The 25,419-nt window shown below is 40.8% G+C and overlaps 1 protein-coding gene across 1 annotated transcript in view; it reads left to right on the top strand.

Annotated features, from left to right (window-relative positions):
* The first annotated feature begins 1,209 nt into the window (after positions 1 to 1,209).
* The window catches only part of SLC25A12 (solute carrier family 25 member 12), a 51,790-nt gene continuing 27,580 nt past the window's right edge, over positions 1,210 to 25,419 (top strand). The window contains exons 1-8 of the mRNA XM_081944090.1: positions 1,210 to 1,281; positions 3,577 to 3,630; positions 10,143 to 10,285; positions 12,835 to 12,950; positions 20,381 to 20,520; positions 20,862 to 21,008; positions 22,618 to 22,756; positions 24,697 to 24,790. Of these exons, the coding sequence (XP_081800216.1) occupies positions 1,270 to 1,281; positions 3,577 to 3,630; positions 10,143 to 10,285; positions 12,835 to 12,950; positions 20,381 to 20,520; positions 20,862 to 21,008; positions 22,618 to 22,756; positions 24,697 to 24,790 (845 nt within the window). The 5' untranslated portion in view covers positions 1,210 to 1,269. The remainder of the gene's footprint in view (positions 1,282 to 3,576; positions 3,631 to 10,142; positions 10,286 to 12,834; positions 12,951 to 20,380; positions 20,521 to 20,861; positions 21,009 to 22,617; positions 22,757 to 24,696; positions 24,791 to 25,419) is intronic.

Below are 25,419 nucleotides of genomic sequence, written 5' to 3'. Positions count from 1 at the left end.
ATGTTGGCGATATATGTACCATAGTTAAATGCAGGTGGGAAAAGCATCTATGACTCAAAAGCCTTGGCTTGCAAGTTTGAATCCCTCCCAACGAACAATGGAAATGAGGTACTTTAACTACTGGTCTCTATTAGTCTAGACTCTAGAACTATCTAAGCCTCTGCAAAGGTTTGCTAGATTCAAGGTAGGGGGATAAGCCCCTGATTGATACCTTAAATCAGTATTTCTTAATTTTTTTCTCTCTCAGGATGTTCTGCATTTAAAAAAATACTGGAGGAGCCTAAAAGAGCTTTTGTTTATACAAGTTATATTTAATATTTACCATATTAAAAACAAAAACTTAACACATTTGTTGCTGCTACAGCTTTTCATGATTGTTTGACAGAACTGCATTATTTTTCAAGAGAGGCAAATTTTGATTTTATGGAACGGGACCACCACACTTTAGCTTTTCTGAACTGAAGTGACCTTTAACCTTATAAATGTAGTAGTGCTGCCCTTGAATGTGACCTTTTTAAAAGTTGGGTACAGGTGTGGAAACAATTTCAATGGACCTTCTACAGTGAGCATTAAACTTGAGATCCCAATGATAACCCTGGCACAACTGCATTAATCCACACAAAATCATGTGGGTTTTACCAGCACATCATCTTCGATGAAAGCCACATTACATAAACCGATTTCCCCCCTCCCCCTATCAGCAATAAAGTGTGTGTGTGTGTAGCAGAATAGCAATTGCCCTTAGACTTATATACCGCTTCACAGTGCTTTACAGCCCTCTCTAAGCGGTTTACAGAGTCAACCTATTGCCCTCAACCATCTGGATCCTCCTTCTTCGCCGATCATGAGGATCTCGGCATTCCCACGGCATTCCAGATGCAACTGGAGTGACAACGCCCTCTCGGCACCCAGGTGGCACTCGGGAGGCTAATCGACTTGCGGGCCTGAACGTTTTGGGAATGCGGAGCAAACGTAGCGCGAGGGACGTTGGTTTTTCGATTCCCGCCGGCCCCACTCCGCGGAGTGTCCAGGACGCCGGCATTCTAGAACTAAGCCCGCTCCGGGGCCGAGTGCCAAAGCCGGGGTCACCCCGGGACAAGCTCGGAGCCCGAACTTAGCGGAGGCGCCTCCTTCGCAGAGGGTCGGCTGGGGTGGGCGGGCGGCGGCGCGGCCCGCTGCTTGACAACGCCGCCGAGAGGCTCCTCCTTCTCCTCCTCCTCCTCCTCCTCCTCCTTCCCCACCTCCTCCATCCGCTTTCCCGAGCGCAGCATGGCGGTCAAGGTGACTCCCCTTCTCCTACTCTCTGCTTGTTGCTTAAGAAGCCGGCTGGCGCGAGCGGCTTCTTCCAGCCGGCGGGCAAGGTTGTTCGGGGCCAACCCGCGCCTTTCGGGGAGGGGGACAGGAGGCTCCGTCCCGCCAGCCCCGAGTAGAGCTTCGACACCACCACCCCACCCCGCTCCTGGGCCCCTCGCAGCGGGAAGGGGAATCGTTTTAGTTAAAGGGACGGCGGTGGATTCTATCAAAAACCGGACATTTAAAAAAATGACCCTAGAGAAAGACGGGGGGGGGGGCGCTGGGTGTTCTCGAAGAAGAGTCCTGCCGTTGGAGCCAAGGGAAGGGGCAGCTTATATGCAGCAGCCTTCCCCACCGGTGTCTTCCGGGAATTTTGGTCAGAATAGGATCGTCCCTGAGGCTGGGAAATGAAGTCTGGCATATATATGGAGATTCCCAAGTTGGGGATGGTTATCGTAGAGGTCTGGTGGAGGGCACGTTGGCTAAGCGTGAACTCCAAATGACTTGGTTTCTCAGCTGCCAAATGTAACTAAGCCGCACCTTCTTGCAGCCTGGTTTTAATAACTGTAGTAAACTGTCTATGTGCTATTCCCCATTACTTAGTGGAAAGTGTGGTGTAATGATCAAATCCACCCATGCACCATAGAAGGTGGAATAAACTTCTCCCTGCCTCTCCTGGATTCCCTGAGAGTTTTGCCTCTTGGGGTTTTCCTGGTTGACATCGAGATGGCTTAAAGAATTGTGGTTCATCTAGCTCAATATCCAGTCTCCCGAACTGCAAGGGATTTTTAGCAGATTCGGGGAGGAGTGTTTAAAAGCTGCCTCTGGATACACCTGAGTTTGAGTGAGTCCAGGTTCTTCTTGCACACAGCACATTCTTCACAGCCTCAGATTTGTGGGCATAATGGAGTAGTGCTCTAATCTTATTTAATGGCCAGTGGAATGTTGAGGTGTGGATTATTTGGGGGGAAAGTTGGCAATTTGTATTTAATGCGCCAATGTGGTCTTTGATCTATAAAAGTAAAGCTTTGTGCTCATTAAGCAATTTAGGTTTGGATAGTCTGTAAGGGAAACCAATCTGATTTTCACAGCCTACATACATGCTAGCTATGTTGCATTTTTTGGATGTGGAACAGAACAACCAACCATCTTATTTTCTAATTTAATATAGAAGAAGGTGAGAGTTCAACTTAGAATATCTACCCCTGTCCCCCCACAATCCTACTCTATGGTTTGATTGTTTTTTTGGAGGGATGCCTACATCAGGGGTTTCCAATCTTGGCAATTTTAAGCCTGGCGGACTTCAACTCCCAGAATTCCCCGCCAGGCTTAAAGTTGCCAAGGTTGGAGACCCCTGGCCTAGATGATTCTTGGCCAATGTAGCTGGGAATTCTGGGACCTGTAGTTCAACATACCTTGGAAGACACCCACATGATAAAGAGTAATGTAAAGTAATGACATGTGATTCTGAACAGAAAAGGGATTCTGAAAAAAAGAATTAGTAGATTGAAATAGTCACTAATGCATAACAAACATGGATATTTTGATGTTCTCTTCTTCCCAAAGTTTGTAGGTGCCTAATGCAAAAGACTGTGTAAGGTCATTTTATAGATTTTTAGGTTATTCAGTTGAAGTCCATCTAGAAAAATATTGTCTCACACATGCTGTATTGCAGAGGTTATATGATCTTGCTTCTTGAAACAGGAATGAGATTAATTTACTTAAGGAAGCCTGCTTGTCCTTTCTGGCATCTACAAGATCATGTTTGAGGTCTTTGAGAACACAGCTGCCTTCTGTTTAGAACATTTTGATAATTTCTCATGAGATTTTATCATAACCCGGTCTTACTTTGTTCATCAAATTTTATATTGCAGGCCAGATGTTACTGTCAAATTTTTCTTGGTTTTTCACAGTTCTGTTTTATTTTGATTTTGTTTCCACAAAAAGTCAATTCAAGAGGGAAAGATGGAATAGCAATGCAATGCGGTTTGACTGATAGCATCAAGAAGGCCATCAGGAAGCATCCTGTTAATTTTGTTACTTTTCTTTGTTACACGGTCTGTTCTTTTCTTGGCAATTTCTTCTGAGTTGGACAATTATATGAGCACCTTTAAGTTAAATAAAACAAATCTGTATGTAAATATTGTAAACATTTTATCATTTAGGTAAGAGACTTGCTGCCTTTATCAAAGAGTACAATGAGAGACTTTCCTTTTTGGTTGTTGAGTAACTTGACCAATGAACTATTAATTCCCCCCCCCCCCCCCAATATTGTCTTTATAGGTTCAGGCAACCAAAAGAGCAGATCCAAATGAACTGCGTAACGTATTTTTGCAGGTGAGTAATATTTTTTTCTGAGAGAGCTGTGATAGTTCTGGATAACAGAAATGCAGAGACTTCTAGTAGTCCTTAAACATTTTATAAGGTTTCTTAGAGTATAATCTGTTTCATCAGATGCAGAGAATGTTTGATGTTTGCAGGCTTCTATGTTTTTACCTTTTCCTATGTGCTGCTTTCTGGTGGCATGCCAGAAAATTAGTGAATATATTTCTACAAAGGATAATGCAGAAAGAGCTTCAATGAGGTATGCTGCTCGATTTGATACTGGCACTATCAATTAGACACCATAGGGATTAACTTCTTTTGGGAGCATCCAAGAAGAATATCTGTCTGCCTTTCATGTCTAGACAAGGATTGAGAGAAAACGACCAAGGGGGCTGTTTCTAGAGCATTATGGGACTGCAGACATATGTCTCCTCTCTATCCCTGATCTGCAGTGGTAAAGTAAATACAGGGTCTAGGTTTTTACTAAGTCAGATGGGGAGCACCACAGAATTAACATGAAAAAAATATATCACGTTACACATTAACACAGTGTTTCCTTTTATACTTGCATTCATATCTTACGTGTGAAATTTCAGATCCATTTCTATTATATACTTTTCTTTCTTGTCTTTTGCATCTAATCGAAAATTGTCCCTATTTATCTTTTTCTCTGATTTCAAAGTCCACATGTTTACCTGTTTCCTTTTCTGGAATGTACCTGTTTTCTGATAGATTTGCAGACAAATCTTTTTTCAGTGCTATTCTGCTTTGTTTCAGTTTACATTTTCTTGTTCTCCGGGTGCTTCAATACTACCAGTGTTTTCATATTCCAGTCCTTCCAAAACAGTGTGAAACCAACTTGTAGTTGTTTTCAAGGCTATTATATTTCACTATGTAAAAATATGGAGAATAAATGATGAGAAAAGCGGCTGTGAAGCAGTGGAAAACAAGAGTTCCTTACAATAGGGGACAGCCTCTAGAACTATAGCATGTCAAAAGAAAAAACTAGATTAGTGATTTATTGGTACTTCAATGGAGCTACTAATAAATAACTACAGCTTCCAGGCTTTATCAATACTGTAATATGTTTAACTCTAGAGCTGATTTCAAATGCATCTGGTTGGCGACTGCGAAATAGGACACTAACCTTGATAAACCTTTGGTCTAATTCAACAATGTTATCTGCATTCCATAGGTCAATATTTTTTTTTACTAGTGGCTCCCCTCAATTCTACATCTGATTCATTCAGGGGCAGATGTTTTCATTTTGGAAGTTTTAACCAAAACATGTGCATTAAATGCACTTCTGTTTAACATACTTATTTTAGGCATTATTTTTATGATCTGTCACAAATTTGCAAAGGGCCATCTTTCCAGAAAGTAGGGAAAGGAAGAACTCAGATACCATATCCCTCCTGATTGTAGTACCATAGGTAGTACATTGATGTTCTTGTTCTTTATTAACCTTAACCATATTGTGTGATAACGTGTTCCCTGAAAATAGGATAGGGTCTTATTTTCTTTTGACCCTCGAAATAAATGCTTGGCCTAATTTTCGGGGAGGTCTTATTATTTTTTGAGGTGCAGGAGGCGGCGAGCATGGTCACCTCATGGCTGTTGCTGTGTTGCAATATTTTCAGGGAGGGCTTATTTTCAGGGGAGGGATTATTTTAGTGCATGCGCTCAAAAGCCTGATTGGGCTTATTATCCGGGGAGGTCTTATTTTCAGGAAAACTGGGTATTTTGCAAGCTGTAATCTTTTGAAATGAATCTGTGTGTGTGTGTGTGTGTGTGTGTTATTAATTATATAGGGCCATTCAATACTTTACTCTTTCCAGTATCCAATAAAAACACCAACAAAATACAATGCATCAATTTAGTAAGTAAATGTGCACATATAATGATTATAATCTTGGTGTGTGAGGAAAAAGATGAGAATGCACAAACAATGCATATTGAATTATTTGTTAAATGAATTGTAATTGTAATTAACTATGTATTCTATCAGGGCAGATTCTCTCCCCCGCCCCATTTTATATGGCATTGTTTGTTCCTTTTATAATTAATTAATACACAGGCTTCAATGAACAACAAAATAGCTCTGTTAAGCCACAAATTTTCTACAGCCACACTTCATCAGACCAAGGAAGCGCCTGTTTGAATGATGCACCCAATTGATGAACCTAACTGGGTTTCAGAAGGAACTTGGGGCTATTCCTGAGGCTATGATACATAGTTCAATTGATGTCCTGATTGCTCCATGGAATGAGGTGATAAGCATGGCCTTGGACTGGACCCGTGTGGAGTCTTTCCTCACGAAAATCCTGGAGAACTCTTTGACTTTCTGAGATATCCAGGCAATGAAGTGATAGAAGAGATATGTGGAGTGCTGCAGGAGGATGGTAAAGAGTAAATCTGACTGAGTAAGGCTAAAATGATTTCTTAAAATTACACTGGAGAAATAAGAGTGGCGAAATGTAGCTATTTTTCTATGGTTGCTGCATCCAGTAGCCTTGTTTAGCGTAACCCATTCCAATGATAGATTCAAGTATCATACAAAGGCTGTTGATACCAGCTGTTCATCTCCACCATAAGCCAGTCAAGTAATGCTGTTATTTCTTGATGTCTGGAGCAGTGGTGAGATTCAAAAATTTTTACTACCAGTTTTGTGGGCATGGTTTGGTGGGCGTGGCAGTGGGAGGATACTGTAAAATCTCCATTCCCTCCCCATTCCAGGGGAAAGGATGCTGCAAAATCCCCATTTCCTCCCGATCAGCTGGGACTCGGGAGGCAGAGAATAGATAGGGGTGAAGCCAGTCAGAGGTGGTATTTACCGGTTCTCCCAACTACTCAAAATTTCCGCTACTGGTTCTCCAGAACTGGTCACAACCTGCTAAATACCACCTCTGGTCTGGAGGCTGTTGGGGTGTGGATAGGAGTGGTTGTGAGTTGTGAGGTCTTGGGGAGTAGAAAGGCTTGCATTCCATTAGAATGATAAGCAATTGAGGTCTCTTCTAGGACTCTTGCTGGAAGAGCGTAGCAAGGAGCAGATGCACTCATACATCTTTCTTTTCTCTTCAGGTTGTATATAATTTGTAAGCTGCCTAGACTCACTTTGTGAGTTGAGTGGCCATTTAAATTAAACCAGATTACCGTATTTTTTGGAGTATAAAATGCACCGGAGTATAAGATGCACCAAGATTTTGAAGAGGCAAATTTTTTTAAAAAGGTTTTGCACTCTGCAGATCTCCCAAAAATGGTCCATTTTTCGCAAAAACAGGTCCATTTTTTCCCCCAAAAAAGGGCAGGCATAGCCTTTAGAAGACTTGTAGAGCGCTCCTGGTGGTTTGGGGGGGAGGCAAATGAGCAAAAAAGGCCAGTTTTTCACAAAAACAGGCCCATTTTTGTCAAAAAAAGGGCATGCATAGCCTTTAGGAAGTTTATAGAATGCTCCTGGGGACTGGGGAGTGCAAAAACGAGCAAAAAATGGCCCATTTTTCACTCATTTTTGGCCTCCACAGCCCCCAGGAACACTCTGGAATCCTCCTAAAGGCTATGCATTGCCATTTTTGCAAAGGGGGCGTGGTTTCAGGAGGGAAAAAAATGCTGCATTCAGTGTATAAGACGCACCCAGATTTTCACCCTCTTTTTTGAGGGAAAAAGGTGCATCTTATACTCCGAAAAATATGGTAGATCAATTTAAACGAAAAAAACAAATGCTTTGCTCCAGATGTATTGGGAAATTTTGGTGAGTGTTAGTCAGGATCCAGTCTGGGTCACTAACTGAGACCAGAGGTGACTCATAAGTCCAGAGTTCAGAAGACAAAACCTCTGGTCCCGGGGACCAACCCAGATTGGAGCCTGCCACATTGTCCTGGGGGTATGTATATTCACCTTCATACTCGAGTGTTAGTCAGGTCAGCTGAGAGCTCAGTAGTTAGTTTTTAGATAGAGTTCTCTGTAACTTTCCAGTTAATTTGTGGGTTATTGGTTCAAAAAAGGTTCTGGACTTACCATATCACTGTACATCAGCTTTCTCCCAAGTGCCTACCAATTATGTTGCATGATAGCTCCCATTGGTATGAATGGGGTGGTAAGTGTTTCAGTCTGACCTATGTACAAGGGAATCCGCTTCAGGAAGGCTACTGTATTTTTTTTCTTCTTCCCATTTTTTTGAATACTTCTAAATACAATATCAATTCAAGGTGGCTAAGAGCCCTTGTCATTCCTGGGTTTACCCTGGTTATGGTGGCAAATCAGCTGTGCATTTCAAATATAGCTTTGATTCATTATTGTTTATTAAGTTGCACATCCTGTCTTTCAAGTAAAATATTTAAAACTGTGGAAAGTGAACAAACATTATTTGGATGGAGTATACAAACACACAAATCACTTTTCAATTGGAGTGTGAATGTTAAGTCTCTGGCATGCATCCTTGAGCTTATTTTCATTTGGGCTTTGTCATGATTTCCAAAATTCTCTTGGAAGACTTTGATTTGAATCTCTCGTAAGAGATTATTTCTCCCTTCTCTAAAAGCCTGCTACTTGAGTGGGAGAAAGAAAGAAAAGTTTGTTAGGGATTTAATCACACTTACTTCTAGCTTCAGATTCCTCCCTCCCCCCATTATGCAGTCTCCATAGAAGAAATATTACCAGTTTGTTTCCTAATATATAAGCTGCATTTTGAACTCGGTTCAACTAATATATAAGTTGCATGTGGAATGCAAAGAGGCAGAGTTTGTGACTGCAGATGAAGTGGCAGGGAATACTCACAGAAACATGGACAAACATCATAAAGGTAGTCCTTGAATTACAACAGTTCATTTAGTGACCATTTGAAGTTACAACAGCACTGAAAAAGGTGACTTATGACCGTTTTTCACACTTATGACCATTGTGGCATCCCCATGGTCACGTGATTTATATTCAGATGCTTGACAACCAACTCACACTTATGATGGTTGCTGTGGGGTCATGCAATCACTTTTTGCAACCTTCTGAGAAGCGAAGTCAATGGGGAAGCCAGATTCATTTAACAACCGTGTTACTCATTTAACAATTGCAATGATTCAGTTAACAAATATGACCAGAAAAGTTTTGCCCCATTCATTTTACAACTTTTTTGGTCATATTTGTTAACTGATTTGGGCCTCAGCAGCAGAATAAACAGTGTAAAAAAAAAATAACTTGGTTTACTTTCTTGGTTTATGTGACTTACTCTGTCTATTTTGGATTACTTGACATGTTGTTTACATGGATTCTCCCAGCCCGCCTCCAGAACATAAATATCCTTAGTTATATTCATTTGTCTAGGCACTTCAAGATTTGTATTTTCTAGCCAGGAGTCTTCAGTTTGAAGAAGAATGATTATTTCAACTTTTAGAGACTGAACATTTGTTTTGGTTTCTGTTCAGGCCAACAGATATGATAAATTCCACTTCCTGCCAACATTATTTAGATGATGTCAGTTTCTTTCAGAAGATCCACATATAGCAACAATATCTGAAACAGGGCAACATTTGTGTATGCATGCATTCTTTTCCATGTAACCAAGAACTTGATGAAAAGGAATTGGATGTTGCGTGGGAACCTATAAGTGTTTTTAGTCGAAACTTCTTTGACCTTGAAATTGAAGTGTCTTTTTCATTCATAATGTATTTTTGTTCATTTTCCATTGTCTACTTCAGTATTAATTCTGTACCTTTAATGCAAAACAGCTTATAATATTGCACTTCAGACTGATAGATTGTATAGATTTGCTTTATATTTGTTTCTTTTTTATGACATTTACTGTGTCTTAATACAACTGGAATCTGTAGTTGTTGATTTACTCAGATCTACTCTTTACCATCCTGCAGTACTCTAGACATCTCTCCTATCACTTCTTCGCCTGGAGTAGAAAAGGGAAAGTTTGCTTTCTGATCATGAAGCACTGATATTTACCTAATAATTTTAAAAAGAGAGATTTTAAAAAGAGAGATTAAGGTTATGCAAAAGAGTTTGCATAACCTTAATGACAGCACTATGATATTAACATTTCTATTTCCATCAAAGGTGATTAGGGGACTGGAGACTAAATCATATGAAGAATGGTTACAGGAACTGGGTATGTCTAGTTTAATGAAAAGAAGGACTAGGGGAGACATGATAGCAGTGCTCCAATATCTCAGGGGCTGCCACAAAGAAGAGGGAGTCAAACTATTCTCCAAAGCACCTGAGGGTAGAACAAGAAGCAATGGGTGGAAACTAATCAAGGAGAGAAGCAACTTAGAACTACAGAGAAATTTCCTGACAGTTAGAACAAATAATCAGTGGAACAACTTGCCTCTAGAAGTTGTGAATGCTCCAACACTGGAAGTTTTTAAGAAGATGTTGGATAACCATTTGTCTGAAATGGTATGGAGTTTCCTGCCTAAGCAGGAGGTTGGACTAGAAGACCTCCAAAGTCCCTTCCAACTCTATTATTCTATTCCATTCTATTCGCTGAAACAGTATACAATAATTCTATTTGATTTTGTCTTTAGTATGCCACTGTTGAACAAAGTGGAGAACGTTACATGACACCTGAAGATTTTGTCCGGCGATACTTGGGACTGTATACTGAACCTCATTTTAATCCTAAAACGGTGGATTTATTGGCAGGAGTAGCAGATCAGACAAAAGATGGGTGAGCAATCTACCACTTAATTGTAACCTTTGATAGGGAATGATGTCATTTTAAATTGCAATCCAAAAGTGAGAAGCGCGTGAAGGTTATCACATGTTACAGCAGTTTCTGTTGGTTTAAGAAACTATTATTTAGTTTTCAAAACAGTCACTTCAGCTATAATGGTTAAGAGGTTGAACTGGGACTGGAGAGACCCAGGCTCTAGACCAGGCATACCCAACCTTTTGACTTGCCTGGGTTGCATTGAGTGAAGATGAATAGTCTTGGGCTACGTATAACATATATAGTATATTAGCTTTTGATAAAAATCACATGAGTTACAATCTTTTGGGGCCATATTACTAGCTATCCAGGGCTACATGTGACACATGGGTGATGAGCTGGTCATGCCTGTTCTAGATCAACCTCAGCCACAGAAGTTCCCTGGGTACTTCATGCTAGTCTTCCTTAGACCAGCCTGCCTTAAATAATTGTTGGGGGGAAATATGGGAGAAGACAGAGGTATGCACGCTGCTTGAAAAGCCAGGTATCAATCTAATAAATGAACAATTTAAAAATTGAAGATTAAGCCATTAGATGCTATGGTCTAAAATTATGAATGCATGAAAACGTCTTTGGATTACTTATTTAATAAGTGGGGACCCATACTGTGCTTGTTGTTTCTGTGAGCAGACAGGTGAATATAGGGGAAAAATAGAGTAAATAACAGCATGATATAGTAGTCTCAAGGTAGGGATCGACTACCCAGTCTCAGCAGGTGTTGGGACAATATATTATCCTTAAACAGTGGCTCTGGGTCTCCTCTACAGTTAAATTAAAATGAATTAAAATTAAAATTACTCTTTTTAAAAAATGCCCAAATCTTGATAAACTGTAAAAGTACTGAAATCTTAAAACAGCTTATTGGATTTTGATATTCCTTTACAAGCCTCAGGGTGAGATTACCAAAACCTTGCATATTTTAGTGATGCCATAACATTTCTGGGCATTCAAAAGATAGGATAATTTGACAAGCTAAGCTTCTGGAGTCTGAATCACAAATGTTACTATACGTGGCAAGAAAACTATTTGCCGAATCAGAGTTAATGCTTCTTTTAAGTATTTCTTGCCAACAATAATTTTATTTTTAAATTGCTTATGGAAACGAATTTACAGATTATCCATTCTCTTCAGATGTAACCTTTTAACCCGTGCAGTTTTAGAGCAGCTCAGCAGGCGTCCTTTTCTCATTTTGCTTTCTTTGGATCTCCAATTTTATTTTCGAGAAGGGCAGATGTTTCTGGACAATATTCAGGAATTAAACACAGTGGGGTGCAAAGGCCACTAATGCCATTGGAGGACACTGATAGAGAGGCAATTAAAGGTTACTTGCAAAGTTAAATGTAGCCCTTTTTGTGGGCGGCTGGCAGAATAAATATCTAAATTTCATTTTTGTAAAATTAAAAGCCTCTTAAATTCCTGAGGGTTATTTAGTGGGCACATATGACCTTTGCTGCTATTCTAAATTATTCTTTCTTTCGTTGTGTTATTCATTAAGCATAAGTAGCTATAAGATGCCAAGTAGATGTGTTAAATTAATTTCTAACCATGCCAGAAATCACGCCTTATATCACTGCAATAAAAGGACATGCTGGCTTTTCTTCTTAGATCTTGAATTAGATCTCCTTACTGGGGCTGTAAATGTTGCTGTAGGATAGAGGTGCATTTTTTTAAATAAAGTTTTTTATTTTTTTCATTTTCATAACAAATAACCACATGTATACTATTACATAACCAACATCATATTATATTGTTAAATGTTTACATCAATTCGTCTTAACATCAACTCCAAAAAGAATTATTGTTTTTCCTGGAGGCCTAAATATCTAAATTCCCAGGACAAATATGCATCCAGGCAAACACAAAATTCAGAACAAAATACTGGAGGACTAAAGATCCAAATAACTCCAGCTCAGGTCAATCCATAACATAAATTGTAAAAGGATGCTAATTTGTATCTAGCTCCATGTTTTCAGTAAATGGTCATTTTTAAAATGATTTTCTAGCCTTTTTTCTGATTGGGATGTGTTCCTTATCCAGTAGAAGCTGTTGGAAGGGAGGTCAAAGCCAAAGTGGAATTTGCCTTGTCCCTTTTTAAAAGCATACCAGGAAGAGAACCTTCCTGCTTCTGATGGGGTCTGTGGCAATTCGCTATGGCCAACTTGCCACAGCCAATTCACTGCGGGACAACTCATTGCAGGACAAAAGTTACACTTATATCAAAGAAATGGTGGAGTAGAATCACTAAAGAAAGGGTGCAAAAGGAGGGACAGGGACAGAATGAAATGTGAAGGGCAAAAATTAAAATATTTTTCATTTCTTTTAAATAGTTGTCCCATTCCGCTTCTTGATTAGTTGCTTAGAGTTTGAATTTCCTAGGAATTGCTGCATTTTGCCCAGCGTCTAGATTTGATAAGATTTGATTGTTTCATAACTGAACCTCTTGAAATATTTTCTACCCCATTTTTGCACCTCCTTCCGCTCTAAAATTTGTGATTTTTGATTCACAGGTTAATTTCCTTCCAAGAGTTCTTGGCCTTTGAGTCAGTTTTATGCACACCAGATGCAATGTTCATTGTTGCTTTCCAGTTGTTTGACAAGAGTGGCAATGGCGAAGTGACCTTTGGTAAGAGCTTATCTAGGGCTAAATATTATTTATGCCATGGGAAAGGAGAATATTTTGAGTTTTTATTTCAGAAATCTCAGAATAAACATTGCAGGACAAATTGCATATTTCTTTTTAGATTTAAATGCGGGACCTAATCTAAAAAGAAATATGCAATTTGTCCTGCAATGTTTATTCTGAGATTTCTGAAATAAAAACTCAAAATTATGTCTAACTGCAGTGCATGAACATTCCTAAAATAACTGGTGCAAAGCTTGTCTTTGGGCCAATCTAGCTTCAAGTAATTAGTTTTCCCTGAGTTTCCAGAATAACATTTTAAAGCTGCCTTATCAACATCAGCTGTTTGATGTGAGATGTTATTTACTGCCCCTGCTCTGCAAATGTCCCAGAAATATATTCTCCCAGCATTCCATTTTCACGACATCAGTCACGTACTGATGGATCCATGTGTAAAGGAAGAAAGGTGTGTCTTTTTTGCAGCTTTAAATTGGAAGAAAGGAAAGAAGCATGCTTAAAAACAAGGCAAGAAATAAGAGTGGGCTGCATTTTCAAAACTTTGAAAGTTAGCATGTCCAGTTCCCTTCTGGATATTTTGCTAGTATGGAGTTTCTTGTCTTGTTTCTGTTTTGTTTGCATTTTACACTTGTTCTCTTATGTATTCATTAATACCAAAATCAGACCTCAGATGGCTTTGCTCCTGGCTAGTATGTTATGATGGTAAACATTTAATGTTAATGGCTTTGATAGGCCTATAATGTAATTAAATTAATGGCATTATCCAATGTTTTCTGTTAAAGGTACCACACTTTATGCTTGAGGATGTAAGTTACTTATTTTCTGTATTAATAGTCCACTCTGAACATTTTATATGTGTGTAAAAAGAACCAGTCCCATTTACCCTGTCCAATTGGCATAACACAGCTGGGAAACACCAGGAATGGGAGGTCTACCTGTGTGTCTCCCTTTCCAGTTCTTTTTGCATACAATGCAACTTAATCATGTTGTAGAGATCAAACTAAGTCCCTATGCATACAGAACAAAAAATGTGTTCACATGCTAGTACTAAGTAGATTGATTTGTGCACATGCTTGCTTTCCTAATTAAGTATGCCAAATAGAAAAAAAAATAGTTTAACAATGTATTTGATATGCTTTCTACTGATTTTTCCTGAAATTGTTGCTGTCTGCACGAGTTTCAGATTTCCCTTACTGAAGAGTTCCACACTAATTAGTTGCTCTGTTACAACAAAACAAGCCGTATCAAACTTTTAAATGGGTTAAATGTACAGTTCCTAGAACCACAGGATTGGATTTAGAAATTATTGTCTCAGCACATTAGAAGGCCAGGAGGTTAGACATCTGGGCAGTACATCTAAGAAAATGTTTCTCAACATTGGCACCTTGAAGATGTGTGGACTTCAATTAGCAGAATTCCTCAACCAGCATGGAAGTTGAAGTCTATACACCTTCAAGCTGCCAACCTTGAGAAACTCTGATGTAAGATACAGAAACACTATATAGTAGTTGTGCAATCACCATAGTAAAATAATTCCTTTTCTTTTCTAGGAATGGAAATTTATGTAAAATAGAGAAGTCTGACATTAAAAGAGAATAAAAAAGGTGTAATTTGGTTCATTAAATATTAGAAACTACTAAAATATCAGGCATCCCTTATATTTCTATTGCATTTTTACTACTCTTGATAACTTTGCAGAAAACAGTGTAGTTTGAATTGACTTCAAAACTGATTCACTTTGCTTAAAAGCATTGTCCATTCTGTAAAACGCTGGAATAATGAAGCAAATGCCATTGAGAATGTTGCAGTATTATTTGTGGCTGCCAGGATGAAAAGGCACCTTTGCTGGAGATAATTTGCTGGGAAAGAATTCAGGGGTACTTCTGTATTGTATATAATTCCTACCTTTATTGTTTGAAGACAATGAAGTGGCGGGAGTATTGTTGAGTTTATATGCAGCAGAATGCGTTCCTTTTCCAAGTAGGCCCTCAGAAGTTTTAGTTTTGAATGTATATTTGGGAATGGGCTGCTTCAATCAAGTAAATATAGTTTGTGGATTAAAAATAATCTGGCCAGGCTGATGAAGAATTTGAGATATTTCCCTCCTATTTGTTTGCCAATTTATGAGGTGACCTATAAAAACAATGGCAGGTTTCGTGTCATTCAGCTCATTTTTCCTCCTGAGACAGGATTATAGTTGTAGCACATCTTACATTCCATTTTGTTTTCTTTTTCTCGCTGAAGGAAATACAAGTTGAGTCAAGTCCCAGTGTACTGTTTGGAAGCATAGAGTATCACAAGATAACATGAAATTATAATTCCAATTGTACATTATAATGTATTAAGAAAAAGTTCTGAGGAAATCGCATAGTCAGTTGCACGTAAAACTGCAAAGAACAAGAAGTATCTCTGAGGTAGCTGAAAAAATAGAATTTGTTTGTCAGTATAGTGTTCAACACACCCGTGGAAATCTCGGTGCACTCCAGGTTCCCTGCTTCTCCCCAATTCTTTTGTTTTATGATTGGGTGAGGCACTGTGTGGCCTTTTTATTCCTGAGCAAGTGAACAATTTCTGTAATTTTTGCAAGAAAAGGGCCTGGCTGTATCTTGTTAACACGCATCAGGCTTAATTTGAGCATATAGTTTTATTTTATTTATTTTATTTTATTTATTTATTTCTTAGATTTTTAGACCGCCCCTCTCCCAAAAAGGGACTCGGGGCGGTGTACAGTCAATACAATAAAACCAGTCATAAAATTAAATACATTTAAGCTACATTTAAGATACATTTGGAGGGGAGATAGGCTGTACTAAGAAATAAATAATTCTAATCCTAAAAACATCACAATTAAAACCCCAAACCCTAAAATAAAATAAATCCCTGGGAGGTAAAACTAAGAAAGTGCCAGGCCAGCTGATTGAAACAGGTGAGTCTTTAACTTTTGCCGGAAGGAACGGAGGTCGGTGGTAGTTCGAATGTCTGGGGGGAGGTCATTCCAGAGGGTTGGGCCCATCACAGAGAAGGATCTACTCCTAGGTGTCGCCCGCTGGCATTGCCTAGCAGACGGCACCAGGAGGAGCCCCTCCCTGTGTGAGCGGATAGGTCGCAGGGACGTATGTGGAAGGATGCGATCCTGCAGATAACTAGGTCCTCTGCCATGGAGCGCTTTAAAGATGGTGATCAATACCTTGAAACGCACCCGAAAGGCCACAGGTAGCCAGTGCAGCTCGCGCAGGAGAGGTGTTACGTGGGAGTAACGTGTACTTCCCATAATAACCCGCGCGGCTCCGTTCTGAACTAGCTGCAGTCTCCGGATGCGTCCCAAGGGAAGCCCCATGTAGAGGGCATTGCAGTAGTCCAGGCGAGACGTCACCAGCGCATGAGTGACCGTGCGCAGGGCACTCCGGTCCAGTAGGGGGCGCAATTGGCGCACCAGGCGAACCTGGTGGAACGCCCCCCTTGCCACGGCTGCCACATGGTCCTCCATTGACAGCCGGGCATCAAGGAGGACGCCCAAATTGCGCACCCGCTCCACAGGGGACAGTTGTTCGCCCCCTATGGCCAGCGATGGGGTCAGCTGGCTGAACCGAGGTGCCGGTAACCACAGCCACTCGGTCTTGGAGGGGTTGAGTTTGAGTCTGTTGTCCCCCATCCAGACCCCGACGGCTTCCAAACACCGGGACATCACTTCGACAGCCTCGTTGGGGTGGTTTGGGGTTGAAATATACAGCTGAGTATCATCAGCGTAGAGATGGTACTCAACCCCAAAACCACGGATGATCTCACCCAGCGGCTTCACATATGCGTTGAACAGGAGAGGCGAGAGGACCGACCCCTGCGGCACCCCACAAGTGAGTGGCCTCAGGGACGACCTCTGCCCCCCTGTCAACACACATTGCTTCCGGTCGGAGAGGTAGGAGCCGAACCACCGCAAAACGGTGCCTCCGACTCCCATCCCCTCCAACCGGCGCAATAGGATACCATGGTCGATGGTATCAAAAGCCGCCGAGAGGTCTAATAGGACCAGGATAGAGGAGCAACCCCTATCTCTGGCCCTCCAGAGATCATCGACCAACGCGACCAAGGCTGTCTCAGTGCTGTGCCCGGGTTGGAAGCCGGACTGGCGTGGGTCTAGATAGTCGGATTCGTCTAGGTGTCGTGGGAACTGCTGCGCCACCACATTCTCAACAACCTTCGCCAAGAAGGGGAGGTTGGAGACTGGACGATAGTTAGCTAGCTCCATTGGGTCGAGCGAAGGCCCCTTGAGCAAGGGTCTCACCACCGCCTCTTTCAAGGCGGTTGGTAAGTATCCCTCACCCAGTGAGGCGCTCACCAGGCCCAGGAGCCAGCCTCGTGTCACCTCCCAGGCTGCCAGTACCAGCCAGGAGGGGCACGGGTCCGTTAAACAAGTGGTGGGTCGCAGCCGTCCACGCAACCTGTCCAAATCCTCGGGGGCAACAGAGTCAAACTCCTCCCAGAATGGTCTCTCAAGACTCACTGTTGGCGGCTCGTCTGGTCCACTGACGGAGGTCCACCCGCTCCGGATCTGATCGATTTTGTCCTGAAGATATTCCCCAAACTCCTCTGCTCTACCCTGTAAGGGTGTCTCCCGCGCCCCCTGCGATAAAAGGGAGCGAGTCACCCTAAACAGGGCGGCCGGGCGGTTATCCGCGGACGCAATAAGAGCAGCACAATATCTACGTTTGGCCGCTCTTATTGCCACAAGGTAAGTCCGCAAATAGGCTCTTACCTGTGTTCGGTCAGATTCGGAGCGTGAGGACCTCCACCTGCTCTCTAGACGTCTCCTGTGGCGCTTCATCACCCTAAGCTCCTCAGTAAACCAAGGAGCCCGGGTGGGTCGATGCCGCAGGAGAGGTCGCAAAGGCGCAACCCGGTCCAAGGCCCCAGTCGTCGCCCTATTCCAGGCAGTCACTAGGTCCTCGGAACGGGAGCGGGACAAGGCTACAGGTATTGGCCCAAGCTCCGTCAGGAATCTGTCAGATTCCATCAGGTGCCTGGGGCGGTACCAGTTTATAGAGTCTGGTTCCGCCTCCTCGCGGTGGGGGATAGCGCCAGGGAAGTCCAGCCGGAGGGCTGAGTGGTCTGACCATGACAGGGGCGTGATAACTAAATCCCCTATTCCCAGATCACTCGTCCACTGTTCAGATACAAAAATGAGGTCCAGTGTGTGGCCCCCTTCGTGAGTGGGGCCCTGCACTAATTGGGTCAGGTCCATGGCCGTCATGGAAGCCATGAACTCCCGAGCTACCTCGGAAGCCGCTCCTGTTGACGGCAAGTTGAAGTCCCCCATGACCAAAAGTCTGGGAGTCTCAACTGCCGTCGCTGCGATTAGCTCGAGGAGCTCGGGCAGGGCTGCTGATGCATAGCGAGGAGCCAAGTATACAATCAGCAAGCCCCACTGCCTCCCTGGGCCCCAACTCACACCAAGGGACTCACACCCGGGTATCTGAGGGACAGTGAACTCCCTCGGCTCTAAACATTCCCGCATAACCACCGCCACCCCACCACCCTTACCCAGGGCCCGAGGCTGATGAAATGCACGAAAACCCGGTGGGCACATTTCCACGAGGGGTAAACCACCCTCGTGGCCCAACCAGGTCTCCGTTATCCCTGCAAGGTCTAGCTCCCCCTCTGAGATCAACTCATTAATGAGGGGGGCCTTGTTGGTGACAGACCTTGCATTGCAAAGCATCAGCCGCAGGCCCTGGCTCTGTAGCACCTGTCCACCTAGACTGCAGGGGTTGGTACAAGCGACCGGGCGTAACCAGCAGCCGCGGCCTCCCAACCGACCTTTGGATCTTATCCTGTCCTCGCATCCCCTCCTCCCCGCGACCGTTATAATAGGACAACCCTCTGCTTTAGTGACCTTTATATTCCAGTATAGTTACGTTTATACTGTTTATATTTTATTTTGACACAGTATATTTTTCAAATTGAATAAAACAAAGCACACAGCATTCACCACAGGGTGTGGTGAAGTACTATATTCAGTAAACAGGCTCCAATAGTTCTCAACATTTTCACTGTGATTTCCATTCCGATCCTGTTCTTGTGATTCTATGACTTTTGTGGCCGTTTTGAACACAATTCCATTGGCAGCAGAAATAGGTAGCTGTGACTTTAAGCATGAATTTCAGACATTTGGACTCATGAGTTGGTTTGGGCGGGTCATTCAAGAATCAACTTGCGGATTAATCCTTTGAACAATTATGTCTCAGAAGACCCGTAAGGTTTAATGAAGGTCAATGTATATACTGACTCCAGCTTCCTTGGAGGACTCTGGGGTTTAATATTTTGAAAGAGGGAGAAAAACCCTTAAAAGTAAAATGTTTACAAGTTGAGGTTTCTATACTGTCACTTGTGTAGTTTTAGTGTCAGTCCCTTTCATGGAGGGGTAAGAATCTTCACTTATGAAATATTAAGTGATACCATGAAGCTCATTGAGCACATGACATTAATGACAGCTTAATGTGCAATTAGTATGGAAGTATACCAGAAATAAAATAGTTTCTAGCTCCTATGCATCCTCCTTCAACACAAAACAACTGTATGTAGGCCATTTTCCCTTTATATAGAGAGACAAATCTCCCTAATCCCAAATCCATGCCCAGCAAGATGCTTTGATGGGCAACTTCGAGAAAATATCTTGGCTCAGATATAATGAAGATTTCGCCTGAAGAGTGAGATCCCAACTTACTTTACAGGGCTGAAAATTCATGTTGTTTAGCAAATATGTATTTATTACATTTATGTGCCAACCATCTCACTGTCCAAGGCAAAATAGGCCCAATAATGGGATATTTTAAATATTACTATAGTTTGATTCTTTATATAACATTCTGCCACAATCACTTTTTTTAGAGCAATCATCTGAAACAGTTAATGTATTTTTCATGCTGTTAATGACACAATTTGCCGTACGTTTCTTATACGTATACATAATAGTGGCATTTGCACAAGCGTGAATATGATAATCAACTCTCAATCACAGCACGCATAGCCTGGAAAATATTGTGGTATACAGAAATATGGGTGTTCATTGCTTTTCAATAAGGTCTTAATTTGACACGTTGGAGAATCAAGAGAAACAACACTGATTTTATATCAGCATGCAAAGCACCAGGTATTTCTAATGAACAAAATAAATTGCTCCTTAATTAAAGTTGAACAAGGAAAAATCATGGTTCTCACGGATCTGCATAATATAAACATAGAAGTGGAATTTGGAAATAATCTATATGAAGTTTGTTTTTGTGCTGCAAAAATAAATAGCTTTCTAACCTCTTCATGTTTTTAAAAAAAACTCTGAACAGCTCCTGAAAAGTAATTTCATTTTCTGTTAAAAGAAAGCAAGACTGACTTTTTATTTTCTAACATTTTTATTCTTTTTAAAGAAAATGTAAAAGAAATATTTGGACAAACCATTATTCATCATCACATCCCTTTTAACTGGGATTGTGAATTCATTCGATTGCACTTTGGACATAATAGAAAGAAACATCTGACATACTCAGAATTCACTCAGTTTTTGCAGGTCAGTTGCTTTTTATTTATTTTTCTCTGTAACATAATGTATGTTTCTTGAGCATGTTTGCAAAATAGTAATGAATTGCATTGCTATTTCAGTTTTCAGTATTTTACATTTTAATGTAAATAGAAAAATGGTTGTTAATAATCTTGCTATCCTTACAACATGACAATGCATGATGATGAACTCCATATGTGTAGCTTTCTTGTTAGTTTTAGCAGGAGGGGAGGGTTGGAAGAATGCAAGGTTACAGCTACCAGAGAAAATCAGTGGGGATTCTATGCATTATTCTCATAGGTTTTTGGAATAAGATTTACCAAACATTGTCCCTTGTACTATGATTTCAGGAGCTGCAGTCAGAACACGCAAGACAAGCATTTGCGCTGAAAGACAAAAACAAATCTGGCTTAATCACCGGCCTAGATTTCAGCGAAATCATGGTTACTATCCGTCCACACATGCTTACTCCTTTTGTGGAAGAAAACCTAGTCTCAGTAAGTAGCCGACAATCTCTGGATCAGCTGTTGCTCAGATTGTAATAGTTGTCTTTGGAAATAAAGAAGAATCTATCACTGATGCAACATTGTTTTAGCCCTACATTGTTTTAATGAGGCCATCATAACAATGCTGATACATATTTGCAGAACCAGAAAATAGGAGAATGGTAATATTGGTGGGAGAATCAAGTTTTTTCAATTAGAATTTGGTACAATTAAAATAAAGCTAACATTTTGGAGTTGTTTGCTGTTCTTGAAGTATTAATAGCCCCCATGAAATTTGAAAGCTTGTATATAATTTCACTACTAAAATTGTTTCATTTAAATTTTTGCAGACTTGGGATCAATCAGCCACCCAAATCCTCCTCTTCATATTTCTTGACATATATTTGTATGGCTTATGACAACTGTTATGTTAGAATGTCACTAATTAATGTCAGACCATTGAGTTGAAGACTAGCACATTTAAACTGGAGAAGACATTCAGTGACTTTCTAGATACCTTTTGAAGAACCACTTCCATTTACCAAGTTGATTGGGTGGAATGGACTTTTCTGGGAATACAAAAGTTCCTCAGATTTTCCTAACTGGTCTAAATGTTAGTGTCAGGCTCGAAGGATTGGTGCCAGAGGCTGAGTTGTAGCTCAGAAAGATTTATTGCTCACATTTGCACATAAGAATTTGATCAGCTAAAAGTCAGCACTAAATTTGTACTAGAAAATGGCCAAAGGAATTCAAGGGGATCTGGACTTGGATCTCTTGTGGCAATGCAAGGACTCTAAACTGATGATGGGTTTATCTCCACCCTCCAGCTCTGCCTGCCCTTCTCCTGTAGTTAAGGACTAAAGGATTTTCTGCTCACTATTCTGCTTATATAATACAGAGACATTCTTTGAGCACAATAATATGCAGACATATACTTTACCCTCTGAGAGTTGGTTTAGATAGCTATTTCAATTTTTAATTATCCAAGAATTTGGGGGGGTGGGGTGAGGGCTTTCATTTGCCCCTTTGTCAGTAGCAAAAATTCCTTTAATTGGAACTCGTTGTATATCTTAGCACGTTCTAGGTCTGTTAATAAATCTATTACCGAATGAAATTTGCTTTTGTCACAGTATTTCCAATCTTCTCATTCCCTGCTTATTTGGGAATTGAAATGTAAGGAGAAATTCTAAAATAGGGGTGTCAAACTCAGTTTCATTGAGGACCGCATCAGGACTGTGGTTGACCTCGCGGCTAGGCGGGGTGGCCGACTGGGTAAGTGTGGCTGACGGTGGGTGTGGCCAGCTTGACACCACTCCCCAAACTGCTGGCATGTTTCCTCTTCTCATTGGGTAGACTGGGGCGAAGCTACACTGGCCTGATCTTTCCACTTCGCACTGGGTAGACTGGCCCAAAGCTATGTTGGCCGGATCTTTCCTCTTTGCACTAGGTAGACTGGGGCGAAGCCACGTTAGCCCAGTCTTTCCTTTTCACAATCAGTAGATCAGAATGGCCCCCTGGACCGGATCCAACCACATCGTGGGCCTTGAGTTTGACACCCCTGTTCTAAACGGATGATAACTATTTTCTCTGTGTGACTTTACGGTGTTTTGCTTTCTCCAAGGCTGCCGGTGGATCTGTCTCGCATCAAGTCAGCTTTTCCTATTTCAATGCTTTTAATGCTCTGCTGAACAACATGGAACTTGTTCGAAAGATATACAGTCTCCTAGCAGGCACTAGAAAAGATGTAGAAGTTACAAAAGGTAAAGGAGTCAACCTCATTATTGTTTAGATTACTGACTTTTAATGCTATATAGAAAACAAAGCTGGAGCATCTTATCTTTAACTCCAGACCCCTAAGGGCAGGGCTGGTCAGTAAATGGTACCCCACCCAACCTGTAAGTCTCCTGTAGAGTTTTATTGGAATGTGCATTCTCAACCCTTTTTTGCCCTTTTTATGTATTTGGAGAAACTATTTGGTGATGAAATTAAGATAATTAAGTTTCTGTTAATGGAGGAAGACTTCTCTCTGAGATGTCAAAGAGCCAAATCAGGATTGTACAGGGACCGTACTTGATTTGGGGGCTGTATACCAAACAATTAGTGGTCTGGCAGAATAAAGCTCCATTTCTAAATATTTTAAGTTGGCTGGGAATTTGGGAAACATTTTGGGATTGTATATAAGTTTGAGAGATGATACAGATCTTTTGGACTTCAGTTAGCTTAATTGAATTCAAATCATATTATATAATTGCCTGCCCTTTGAAACATCATCTGAGATTAGATTAGCTTGACCCCATCTATGCTGGCCTTGAAAACTTAGTTTTGTGCCTGACCCTGGGGACTTGGGGGGTGTTGACAGAGCCCCCCTCCTGATTGTGTTGATAGTTGTTGAACTGGTGCATGACTGCCATGTGTTTTTCTTTAATATTATGTATTTTGTCTATTTTACTGTAGGCCTCTTAGAGTCATGTGTGTGAGATGGGCAACTATATCAGTCAATCAGATAAAATTGCCTTTAAAACATGAATCCTCTGCAAGAAGGATTTGTCTCGCAAGAACCGGATAATTCCTGTGACATTATTGAACAGTGTGCTTCCCTCTCCTGTAAATTTACTTAGTACAACACATTTAATAGAGTCATCCTGAGAGAAACCAAAAGACAGACCTCTGCATTCTCCCCTGTTATTTGTATTGTGATTTATTAAAAAAGACTTGGGTTTTTACAAAAAATTGATGGCCCCCTCAACCCTGCTTTTGCGCCTCCAAAGTACCCTTAGAAGCTTCAGAACAATCCATTTTTTTGGTTTTGCAAGACTACCAAATATCAGGCTGAAAATGGCTGTACCCCTTCAGTGATGTCATGATGTCCAGGTCAGATCCTGGAACAATGGGTATATACTCCTTTGGAAGTTTTCTTTTTGTAGGGTAATGTCTGGCTGCTACAAATTTTGGCATTTGAGAAGTTTCCTTCCTTTGTCAAGGGAGATTGTCCTCCCTTGAAGGACAATCTCAATTGACTTTTATAGGAATCAAATAAAGCCAAATATTGAATAATACTGGCCATACTGCTAGGTAGAAAGTTCGGCTTTTGCAGTTTTAGAATGACTTGAAACCTAAATGAATGTGATTGTGCCAGGTATTCTGTGAGACTTATATTTAAACTTGTGCTTCTTACTTTTGCCACATGGCACTTACTATACCTAAAGGACCCAAAGGTGCTTTTTCAAGAGGCAACTGGACTTTCTTGTTTTTCTTTGAAGACGTTTCACTTCTCATCCAAGAAGCTTCTTCAGCTCAGAACTGAAGAAGATTTTTGGATGAGAAACGGAACATCTTCAAAAAAAATCCAGAAAGTCCAGTTGCCTCTTGAAAAAGCACTTTTGGGACAACCATGACTTGGATGACTGAGAATCTCCATAGACATATACTTGAAGGAGATTACATTATGTTAACCATAGAGTCAGTTCTATTCAGAGTTTCAAGGCTGCCCTTTTGTATAGGATTCAATGCTTATTTGGTTGATTCATTTTGTGAATTTTGTATTTTGATGTATAAATTTGTATGCCAAATGGTAGAGATCAAGCAATGTGTTTGAAGAACAATACCAAGAACCTCTAAGTGATAAAGGTTAGATTGTGCATAAAAACAATGAATTATGAATAATTGGTTCTTTCTCTTTTTGAAAATATCTTAAAAACAGAGGAATTCTCTCAATCTGCCATCAAATTTGGACAAGTTACACCTTTGGAAATTGATATTCTCTACCAGATGTCTGACTTGTATAATGCTACTGGGTAATCTTGAACTTTTTTAAAAAAAAGAAAATAGAATGGTGGCACAGAATGATAAAATGTTGAGAAGACAAGATGTTAGCCAGAGTACATGTAATTTGACATGAGGACAAGAATACACAAGAACATATCTAGTTTCCTACTTCCTTCCCCCACGTTAAAGGGGAGCAATATGGACATTCAGTCTGTGTTGTGATTCATTTTATATTACATGCACGAAAGAGACTTACTATATACAAAACTCTTTTTTGCTGGCAAATTTGTTTCTTTTTAAACCAAATTTTGTTTGATTGTCTAATATTAAAAATTAGAGATCTGATGTCCCACAATATTCTTCACTGCACTTTTCCCTAGCTTTATACCGTTTAGATGTTGCATGCTACACAATTGTCCAAAGACCTTATAGGTTGGGAATTATGAAAAAAACATAGGGACCAGCTTGAGAGATAGCTTTCCTGCATAATCGACATCTTCTGTATTATCCTTGGTATCAGAGAATGAAGGAACTAGATTTTGCACCATCTTGTAAGATTTTGTGGGAGGTTGATGAGTTTTGAGAGATTTTGAGGTATGGGCATGTCTGAGAGCAGGCACCACAAGGGTAATACAGAATATTTATACCTTTCAACAAG

The sequence above is a fragment of the Natrix helvetica genome (assembly GCF_964273705.1).
Source record: "Natrix helvetica genome assembly, chromosome: 1".
Taxonomy (NCBI): domain Eukaryota; kingdom Metazoa; phylum Chordata; class Lepidosauria; order Squamata; family Natricidae; genus Natrix; species Natrix helvetica.
The sequence above is the reverse complement of the archived record's forward strand: the minus strand, read 5'-3'. Positions and strand labels throughout refer to the sequence as shown.